This window comes from Equus quagga, chromosome 19, assembly GCF_021613505.1.
Source record: "Equus quagga isolate Etosha38 chromosome 19, UCLA_HA_Equagga_1.0, whole genome shotgun sequence".
Taxonomy (NCBI): Eukaryota; Metazoa; Chordata; class Mammalia; order Perissodactyla; family Equidae; genus Equus; species Equus quagga.
In genome coordinates, this window is record NC_060285.1 from 5,922,313 (window position 1) to 5,933,337 (window position 11,025).

The following is an 11,025-nucleotide window of genomic DNA, read 5'->3' on the forward strand; positions in this document are numbered from 1 at the left end:
GAACAGCCAGCCTCCTTCTCAAGACCCAGCACACCCAGAGACAGGGCTTCCTTCCAGGAGGCAGAGGGCAGCTCGTGGTCGTTTCAACAGAGACAGTCCTGGGGCAGCAGGGTCGGCCGGCGAGTCTACAGAGGAGACAGGACAGGGGCCGAGACGAGAGGTGAGGAAGCACAGGTGACAGAGAGCAGAGAAAGAAGACAAGGCCGTTGACGGGCTTCCTCAGAAGTGTCCCGCTGGTCCCAAGGCTGGGACATGGCCAGCGGGTCAGGCTGTCCGCCAGACCTCACGCCTGACCTGCTCTGGCCTGCACACGGGCCATGCTCCGTACCACAAACAACTGTGTCTGGGCCGAACGGCTCTGAAGATGACCTGACAGGGGCCTTTGCTGAAGCCGCTCAGATTTAATCCACCAGAAGCTTGGCTAATAGAGTCTACAGAGCAGCACGGATATTCCGAAAACCAGTAAGGATGGCGCAGGTGAAGTGGAGGGAGGTGTTCTGTCTGAACCAAGACTGGCCCCCAGGACAACCCACAGCAGTGTGCAAGTTGCCAGGCCCCCAGGTCTCGTCCCTCCTCCCAGAGGCCCCTTTCCCAAGACGCTGACCCTGTGGGTCTGGGGTCAGGGAAAGACCGGGCTCGTCTCGAGGCCGCATGCCCTCTCGGGGGTTCTGATGTGTGAGCCCGTGTGGACGCTCTCGCCCCCCCATCACCGCCCCTCCAGCAGGGATGAGCCACGATGCTATGTGAGGGCACACCACCAGGTGCTGGGGACTCGGGGGGCAAAATGCTGAGCCCCTGACTGCACGGAGATTACATTCCAGAGGGAGAGACAGACCAACACCAAACAAGTCGGCACGTAATGGTTCCAGGCTGTGGGAAGTCAAGGGAAGGACACTGGGGGGGGGGCCAGGAGGTGGGGTGACTGAGTGGCACGGGCGGAGGGAAGGGGCCAGAGAATGTGTGTCTGCGGAGGAAATGTCAAGAGAGAACTGGGATGTGGAGAAGAGAGCTCCAGGCAGGGGCTGCACGGGCAAACCCAGGATGCTTCTAACCTCGTCAAAGCCATCTGACCTGCACCTCGGCCCCTGGGAGGTGACCTCTATGCCCCCGGAATGCCCCGCTGGATAAAACCATATGTGGGGGCCTTGGGCCAGCCAGAGAGGACCAGCACGGCCTGGGGTGGGGGTTTTGGGTCCTACCCTGTGTGTCACATCCCAGAGAGATGCAGACAGGTCAGCCATGAGCGCAGTCGCCATGCCTACAAGATGGCCCCCCAATAAAAACTCTGGACCATGAGGCTCAGGAGCACCCCTGGCTTGCAATGCTCTGCACAAATGTCACATCACTGTCAATAGGTGACGCCATCTATGACTCCCCAGGGAGAGGACAACTGGAAGCCCAGCATTCAGGGACCCCTGGACCTGTCCCATTCCCCTCCCACCTTGGCTGATTTCAGCCTGTGCCCTTTCACCGTAATAAACCACAACTGTGAGTGTAACAGCTTTCACTGAGATCTGGGAGTCTTTCCAGTGAATTACCAAACCTACAGGCCGTCTTGGGGACCCCAAACCTACAATCAGTGCCAGAAGTGAGGGTGGGATTAGGGGCCCAGCGTCTCTAACCTTGTGCCTGGGTGGGCACGTGCTCAGCTTGCTCCAGAAGAGCAAGGAGGCCCAGTGGCTGGAGCACAGCGAGCGAGGAGGGGAGGCACGGAGTGATGTGGGCAGGGCTGCCGGTCCAGAGCGTGTCAGGGGGCCCAGCTCGGCAGCACCTCCAAGGACAGGCCACCGTGCTGGCCTCTGGCTCTGGAGCAGCTGGTGGGCTGACCCCCTGAGCTCACCCCTAACTGTGCCTGCATGCTGCTCTGGCCAGGGACCAGCTCCTCCTCCAGCCAGGAAAAGGAGGGCTGACAGTCTGCCGCCCTGAGCAAACCCCGACTCAGGGACCCACCGAGGCCTCGCACACAGCCCCCCACGCCTGGTAAACAAGAACAAACTCCATCCAGCCGGAGCTCAGCACAGGCCCACCCACATGTGTCTCTGTTTAAAAAGCCTATAGTTGGCGAGAACTAAGATTTTACATCCATCCCCTCCACCCCACCACCACGGCAGCTAACAAGCCACAGACGGCCAGCCCGTGCTGCCCTCCTGCTTGCTGTGTTTATGCTTATTTTAGAAAATACTTGATAAAGTGAAAAATATGCCACCAGCTTGCCTCAAGATGCGACCTGCAGTCTGACAGCAGGCAGAACCTTCCAGAAATCGCCCATTTCCAGGCATATGTGCTCCAGGCTGGCAGGACGACCACGGGAGCAGAGGTCCAAGTGTCTGGCAGCTGGCCCTTCCAGGACACCGGCAAGGTAGCAAGGCCCCCCGTCCGACCCCACTGGACAGGGGACCAGTCAGCCGCAGCCGAGGGAGGCAGCAGTTAGCAGAAGGGAGGACACTTAGTCTGGTGACTTAGTTTCCTGTGGCTGCTATGACAAACTGCCATAAATTTGGTGCCTCCAAGAGCACCAGTGTATCCTCTCACAGTCCTGGAGGTCAGAGGTCCGAAATCAGTTTCCCTGGGCTGAAGTCAAGGTGCTGGAGGGCTGGGTCCTCCTGGTGGCTCTAGGGGAGAATTCCGGCTTCTTGAGGCGCCCACACTCCTTGGCATGTGGCCCCTTCCTCCATCTTCAAAGCCAGCAGCGTGGCATCCTGCTTCCATCTTCACTTTGCCACCTTGGCCTACAGTCAAATCTCCCTCTGCCTCCCTCTCATAAGGACACTTGTGATGACCTCAGGCCCACGGGATAATCCAGGACCATCTGCCCCTCTCAAGATCCCTAACTTAATTACATCCAGAGTGGCCAGAGGGGTCCCACGGGCCTGCTTCTCAGAGCCACCTCTGATCCCCCGATCGTGCTCCGGGAAGAGTTTGAACCCAAACTGCAACGTGTTGTGAGAGTCCACTCGAGCGGCTCCATCCACGTCGTACTAACGGCCCTCCCGCCGTCTGCCCAGCGGCGCGCAAGGGTGCAGAGCCGGGCGCCGGGCAGGGGCTCTGTGCTGTGAGCCTCACCTCCAGCTCTGCTCAGCCCCCCAGGCCTGCAGCCTCCACCGGACTGGCCTTAGGGCCCCTTCACCAACCCCCAGGACTTGCTCCTTTTGCCACCGGGACATGCACCCCAAAAGACCTGCCCTGAGAAGATCATTCCAACGCAGACACCCCTCCTTACCTTGACCAGCTCCTTAAATTTGGGGTCTTCCTTGGAGGTGGGGTCGATCATCGTGCGCTCCTCGTTCTCCTCTGCCGGGGACAAAGGAGCGTCAGGGTCAGCGTTAGGGGGAGCAGCAGGACACCGGGGGTGGCCGACTTCCCTCACCCAAATCGGGGGAGATGGACCGAGAGCAGAGAATCTCCTCGTCTTCTCAGTAAGGACGAGCAAGACCGCCCGGTGTCAGCCGCGCAGCACACAGCCCAGGGTGGGCGGCCGGCCAGCCGCGGGGAAAGGCCTTGAGGAAGGTGGACGGGCCATCCTCACGCATTCGCCTCTTCCTGAAAGGGATGCGCTCCTACTCCCTCATTCTGCCAGGCCTCGCCCCTCATCAACGCCACCGCAACCACTCCCATCTTCTGGGAGAAACTATGGGGGGGCATGCACAAGGCCGGAGTCGGACCCAAGGGGAAAGCTCCCGCAGCCTCCAATAACAACCTCAGGGAAGAGCTGTCGTTCACTGAGAAAGCTTGCTGCCACGTGAGACAGCCAGACAAAAATATTAGAAAGTCATGGCAAAAAAAGGATGATGTTTCACAGCAAACTGTGTTCATCTATACTCTGTTTCTGTTTTTCCCTCCGTGTTCTGGCCATGATCCATGGACATCGGGGGACCACCGAGCTTGCTACGGAAGGAGTGAGACATGGTGATAACGAGGACGTGGGACTGCAGACGGGAAAGACCCACAGAGGCCAGACACGATGAGAACAAAACTGACCAGAGAAATTAAAAGGAAATAAGAGAGAGAGAGAGAAGGGGGGCTGTAGGCAGGGCCAGGGCCCACGGGGTGTGCGGGTGCAGATGACCCGGAAGCGGGGGCCCAGACACACTTCCAAGGAGCTGGGGACCCTGTCCGAGTCGGTGGGAATGAAACGGCTTTGAGAGACAGTGGCTTCACAGCAGGAAAACCTGATAAAGCGGAAAAACTATTTTTGGAGCTGTGCAGATCAGACACTCAAGGGGGATGCTCTGGGTAACACGCAGGGGACCACACCAGGGTCCCTTGTGACGTCTCTGCTGAGGCCCTCAGCAGCCTCCTACTTCTGCTGGGAACAAAGACAGGACCTCCACGTGGCCTCCAAGGTCCTCTGCAGCCTTGTTTCCCCAGCAATCCCTGGCACGCTCCACTCCAGCCCTTCTGGCCTTCCTTTGCTGCTCAGCAAGCCTCGGCACCACTGCCCCAGGGCCTTGGCACATGTTGCTCCCTGTTCAATATCCCCTCCCCCCACTTCACAACCCCTTCACCCTCAGATCTCAGCTCCAGGTGCTGACTGGGCCAGTCCTCATCAAGATCTCATGAGCGTCAGGGGCCAGCAGAACCTTACGGAACGAGCTGAAGAGTGACAACTCGCAGGCCCAAGAGAAGCTGCTTGCAAAAGATGGTAAGACAAGGAGGGTCAGGGCCCAGGGAGAGGCAGGTACAAGGCATTATTGATACAACAACAGCCTGCCGCACATTTAACATGAATCTATTTCCTAGCGCCCCTGCTGGTGTGAAGCAGGCTTCTCAAGCAGGAGTGACTGTGTCCCCCACCGCAGGGGACACACAGCAGCGTCTGGAGACATTTTTCATCATCCTAACTGGTGCGGGGAATGCTACTGGCATCTAGTGGGTCGAACACCCCGCAAAGCACAGGACAGCGCCCAGGACGAGGAATTATCCAGTGCCGACTGTCCCTAGTGCCGAGGTGGAGAAACCTTGTTCTAAATCAGGCTAATCCTCAGCCCCACAGGCTGGTCCCCAATTTCCCCTTGGAGAAATTGTGCCCCCAGAGCAGCCTCCTGGACAGCAACTCCAGCCAGACTGCAGACCACCAGCAAAGGCACCATGAAGAGTTCCGCTCCTCCAGGAGGGCGGGACGGCTGCAGCGGACCCAGTGGGACCTCAGGGGCTCACCCAGCGCTGGGCTGCAGGCCCGCCAGGCCGAACCTGGGTTTGCATTTTTCTCCGCAAGCTCTTGCCGGCCTGGCCTTGGAGTGGAAACCACAAAAGAGAAATCAACTGGACTTGCCTTGGAACCAGGGTTTGGAAATACATGGAAAGTTCCACGAATGCCTTCCAGGTTGATCAGATCCCAAAACGCACTTTAAGGAAAATGGGTCCAGAGAGTAACCTCATTAGTGCTGGACTGTGTCACAGTCCCAAGAAATGGGTGTGGGGGCCTTCAACACTTGGCAGGTCCCACCCAGCAAGCCCCAGGCCTTCGGGCAGCTCTGGCTTGCACAGCGATGGGCTGTATTCATCGTGTTTCCTATCTTCTGATGCTGTGACATCTTGGGCCCTTGCAGACTTAGAGAGATCACCCCTCTAGTGCTTGCTAATTCTCCATTTAGCAAACAACCCCCTTGCGAGGGCCTTTCCTGTCATGTGCAAACCAGCCAGTCCAGAGCCCACGCCCCCAGCCATCTCTTTTCCTGGGCTCTCACGGGCTCTAACACTGCCAGCCAACACCTGCGGCCCAATCACCCTGGGACCAGGTACAGACAACTCAGGACAGCTTCCACTCCCCAGAACCCGCTGAAATCATTCAAATTAGCCCCTCCTAAGCCTGCTCACCCTGCCTCACCCACCCCTTCCCATGAAAACAATAATGAAGGTTTCTGCCCATGTCTTCCCCCCGCTCCTGCCTCCCACCCACCCTGGTGCCTCCCCGTGTGGCCCTGCGTGGCACCACGTCCCCCTCACTTCAGAACTGTGAGAATAACAAACTCTCTTTTCGCTGGCAGCCGTCTCCATATCTGCTGGCCTCACCACGCCTAAATAATAACAAAACTTCTATTTTAAATCAGAGAGGCAGAAGTCTACTGACTTTTTCCTACAGACTTTTCTAAACATGACCTTGAGCTAAGAGCCAGGACTCTCAAGTGCCACCTGGCGTGACGTCTGATCCAAAGGCCAGAACTAACACGCTCCTCTGGGGCCTCACCCACACTGACTGCACGTCATGGGAGCTCGACTCTCTCACGACAGGGAGACGGCGGAGCCGACGGTACCTAGCAGGGTGTCTCCAGGGTGAACATCCGCCAAGGCAGGGGACATCGGTGAGTTGATGGCATTTTTGCCTTCTTCCTGCAGGTCACTCACTGTCGAGCAGAAAGAGAAAGGGAAAAACCGGGTTAGTATAAATGAAATACTGTGGTCTCACATGTTGGCAGGGGAAACAGAGAGAAATCAACTCTTGTTTTTTAAGCATTTAACAAACATTCCTAAATGGCGGGTTGCCCAGAAAGAGTCCAAGGAGAAAGCCTCCGAGCCAAGAACACACTCTGTGATTCCTCCCCCTTGCCAGGCACTCCCCCAAACCCACCAGGCCCGGCCGGCCGGTCTGCTTTAACGGCTCTTTGGAAGACGTGACTAAGACGAGGAAGCTTCTGGATGCTTCCAGATCTGCCCAAGGCTGCGGAGACTGGACGAGGTCTGGACCACAGCGACAGGGGCTGTAAGGGCGAGGTTGCCTCCCCTCCTCTTCCTGGACAGCTGCTGCATCCTACGCTGGACTCCGGGTGTGAAGGCCCCTCCCAGCACGTGCACAGGCCAGTCCAGAATTGAACGGCCATGCTGTTGTCGATGGCCACATTCAAGGGGACGGAATCCTGACGGTCTGAAGGTAGGTAACGCCAGGGTCAGCACCCCTAGATTATGCAACAGAATTGAACAAGCCGGGTCCAGAGGCTTTGCGTTGGAGGCACCACCACCTCGTATCTGGGGAGTACCACTTGTGCGTGTGTTGGGGGCGCAGGGCGTCCTGAACAGTCCCAGGGTCCAGGGGGCTGTGCCATCGAAAGGACAGCAGGATCCCACAGTGGCAGCAAGAATCCCTCACTTCCTGCCCTAGAGAGACCCTCCAGGTAAACGCCCGGAGTCACATCCACCAGGGAGCATCACCGAGACCCGGCAGTTAGACTGGGGACTGACACCCTTGACTTTCTTTTTTTCTTTCTTTTTTTTTTTAATTGAGTTCATAATAGTTTACATCACAGTGAAATTTCAGTTGTACATTATTATTTGTCAGTCACCATATAAATGTGCCCCTTCACTCCTTATGCCCACCCCCAAACCCCCTTCCCCTCTGGTAACCAGAAAACTGTTCTCTTTGTCCGTGTGTTAGTTTATCTTCCACATATGAGTGAACTCATATGGTGTTTGTCTTTCTCAGTCTGGCTTATTTCATTTAACATCATACCCTCCAGGTCCTTCCATGTTGTTACAACTGGGATGATTTTGTCTTTTTTTCTGGCTGAGTAGTATTCCATTGTATAGATATACCACATCTTCTTTACCTATTCATCAGTCGATGGGCACTTGGGTTGCTTCCATGTCTTAGCTGTTGTGACACCTTCGACTTTTAACACCATGTTTCTCCCGCCAGTCGGTCCCAGCTGCTCACTGGATTCCAGGTTCCAGCCCCAAAGTCAGATTTAATGAGTGTGGGGCAGGGCCCGGGCACCTGCCACTTCATACAGCCCTGGCTGAGAAGCACTGGGTAACGGCCCCGAGTCACACCACAAAGCCAGCCTCCTCATCGGCGGTCTCCAGTGGCAAGGGCCCAGGACAGTCTGCCCAGGCCTTCTCCTCTTAGATGAAAGGTTCTTAAAGGTGAAAATCTGTTCCCTCTTTCAACACCACAGTGGCCTTGAACCTTTGACACCTCCAGATCCAGGCACCGGAAGCGACAGGTGCTAGAGTGGCAAGGGGACACGGCACGACGGCTTTGGAACAGCAGGCCGTAGTGGTACCCCCTTGCTGGTGGCTCAACGCCACGCAAGTCCCGTTAACCTCTCTGAGCCTCAAAACATCAGGGCCCCGGAAGGACTAAATGAAACAATGAACGTGAGCAAGCCCCGAGCTGGACACACGGGGGGCTCTTGGACTTGGTTTTAGACCAAGCCTTGGGGACGACCCACCCTCCATCCCTCACAAGGACGACAGCAGTGGGGCCCAGGATGCTGGCTTCAGACATCAGTGAAGGCCTGACACAAGACGTTTAAAAGTAGGCTCTCTGGACACCCACGCTCTATAGCAGCACAATTCACATGAGCCAAAAGGTGGAAGCAGCCCCAGTGTCCACCAATGGATGGAGGGATCAACACAATGTGGTCCATACGTATAACGGAACGTTATCCACCTATAAAAAGGAAGGAAATCCTGTTACACGCCACAACACGGATGAACCCTGAGGACATCACGCTAAGTGAGATAGGCCAGTCACAAAAAGACAAATCCTGCAGGATTCATCTTAACGTGAGGTACTTAGAGGAGTCAAATCCATAGAGATGGGACGCAGAATGGTGGGGCCAGGGGCTCGGGGAGGGGGTCGGGGGGCTAGTGTCTAATTGCAAGATGAAAAGAGTTCTGGAGATGGATGGTGTGACGGTTGTGCAACATTGCAAATGTAGTTAATACCACTGGGCTGTACACCTAAAAAGGGTTAAAATGGTCAATTTTATGTTACATATATTTTACCACTAACAAGAAAAGACAAGACACAGTGGACCCTCTCGCAACAACATCCGGGCCTGGAAGTCAGCCCTCGTGGGCGGCCCGTGGCGTCTTAGCCCCACCCCACAGGAGCGTCCTGAGAACAGACCCTACACATAGCCATCTTTTTATCCCCTAAATTCTTAGCTTAACTCTGTGCAAGAAGCAGACAAATGTTAAACCTTCAGGAGTAAATGATTAACTTGCAGATTTCCGGGACTCCCCTCTGCCCCACTTCCCTAAAAACATCCCAAAGACCCCCTCCCAGGCCAGGTTAGAAAACAGACACCAGATTTCAGCGACTGTTTTTACTACATGAGTTACAGAGCATTTTAACCAGCAAAGAGCTTTCAAAGGCAGAAAAGGAGGCGAGGAGAGGGGCTATTTCACAAAAGCCCTGGCGTCTATAAGGTGCGTACGTGAATCGGGGAACCGGGCGTGCGCAGAAGACGTCGGCTCCATGTCCGTCTCCTGGGCCGACATCCCTGGAGGACAGAGGGCAGGGAGCAACCTGCTGGGCGCGGCTGAGTGAGAACAAAAGACCTGGTTTTGTGCAAGCAGAGGCTCCCACAGGTGGGCTTCGGGGCACAGGTGAGGCACGCAGATGAGTCGGCACCATGAGCCACCACTCGTCTCAGAAAGCCGCAGAGCTGCCACACCGACCACCCGCTCCCCCGGACACGGGGCGTGCGCCAGGCAACGGATGGGAAGGGCGGAGGCTGGGGAAATGCTTGCCAGCTGCCCTCCTGCCTCATCTCAAAAACAGAGGTGGGGGAGAGGGAAGAGCATTTTCAAAGCACAGAAACTGGGTCACATGAAAACAGAGAAATTTCCACACCGCCCTTGAACATCAAAGATAACACTAACCAGGGCCCAGGACTTGGCGATCTTAATAAACGAGAAATGCTCTCAAGGACCTGCCAGGCTCCAGTTCAACGGCACATTCCAGAAGGGCTTGTTATACACGAAGCCCTGAGCAGAACAAGGGCAGGGCCGGCAGCTGGGAGCCTGGGTCTGCGGCCACAGGGCCCCGGGTGCAAACCTCCCTTTGCCACGTGCTGGCGTGTGGCCTCAAGCAAGACCCTTCACCTAGCCAAGCCTCAGTTTCCCATCTATAGCTTTGGGGGAGGGGGAGAGGTGGCAGCAGTACCTCCCTCCCAGGGGCTTCTGAGGAATAACTGAGGTCATGAGCGGTCGGCTTCCGGGTCAGAGACCCAGCTTTGCGAAGGAGAGGGACGGATGTAGGTAAATAGCAGCTCCAGAGAAACGCAAACTGAGGAAGGAGAGATGGAGAGGAGGGTGTGGCTCTCCCTCATCCTAGGGAAACCACGGAAGGCTTCCTGGAGGAGGCAGCAATTAAACAGCCTTGAAAGATGGCAAGAAGCCAGAAAAGGGACTTTGGGACTCTGTGCAAAGCACACGGGGGACTGATGAGACCTGGGATTCCAGAAGCCCAATGTGGCAGCCACGTCGATGCTGAACCACAGGAGGGTTCCACAGATGCCTCTTTGGGACTCTGCTATTTTCCACGGCCTGGGTTCTCTAAGGGGCGCCGTGCTGAGGAGCATCGGGTCTATCTCTGACTCTCGTCTTCCGAGGGTCAGCCTGACGTTTGGAAGGAGGGGCGCCCTTTGAACCACAGCTTTTCCCCCCGGACCTCACTCTGCCAGCTTAGTGGCTTTCTGTTAATCCCAGGAATGTTCTGCTTTTTCAAGTACTGGTCCGTTTTTCAGAAAGTCAAACATTTCAAAGATACGAAACACCAGCTGTCTAGAGTCACGGGGAAAGATCGGCTGGCATGTGGTGTGCACAATGGGTGCGGGTGTTCAAAGGGACTGGGGCTCGATGTCCCGGGGCCAGAGATTAACTGCGTTCCTAAACGCCTGCCATTGCTTTGAGATGGACACCCTTGTCCACGCTAAACCCAACAGCCAACCAGGAGGGAGTGGACGTCATCGTGCTCCCACTACGCCAAGTTCACCTCCCAGCAGTGACACCACGACCACGGGCCACACAGCGGACACAGGGCTGGGGAGTGCCAGGAGGGGGAGGGAGAGAGGATGGAGGCCAGGTCGGAGGAGAGCCAAGGGGAGCGTTTGCTAGCACGAGTGCCCCTTTGGGGACATCCACTCCTCGCCCAGCCCAGGGCAGCAGAGTGGGACGTGCAGACTGTAGTCGCCGGAAATATGGGGTTTAGTGTGGAATCTCCAAATTTACAAATGTGAGCAAATAATTCAAATTCTGTGGGCCAGCTGGGGGCCACCAGTTTGCCACCTCAGGTGGCAG

At 56.3% G+C, this 11,025-nt stretch overlaps 1 protein-coding gene across 1 annotated transcript in view; it reads right to left on the bottom strand.

The window, feature by feature from the left end:
- The window catches only part of PARVB (parvin beta), a 53,006-nt gene extending 46,662 nt beyond the window's left edge, over positions 1-6,344 (bottom strand). The window contains exons 1-2 of the mRNA XM_046646528.1: positions 6,255-6,344; positions 3,221-3,291 (exon numbers count right to left, since the gene is read on the bottom strand). Of these exons, the coding sequence (XP_046502484.1) occupies positions 3,221-3,291; positions 6,255-6,300 (117 nt within the window). The 5' untranslated portion in view covers positions 6,301-6,344. The remainder of the gene's footprint in view (positions 1-3,220; positions 3,292-6,254) is intronic.
- Between the last annotated feature and the right edge of the window lie 4,681 nt (positions 6,345-11,025).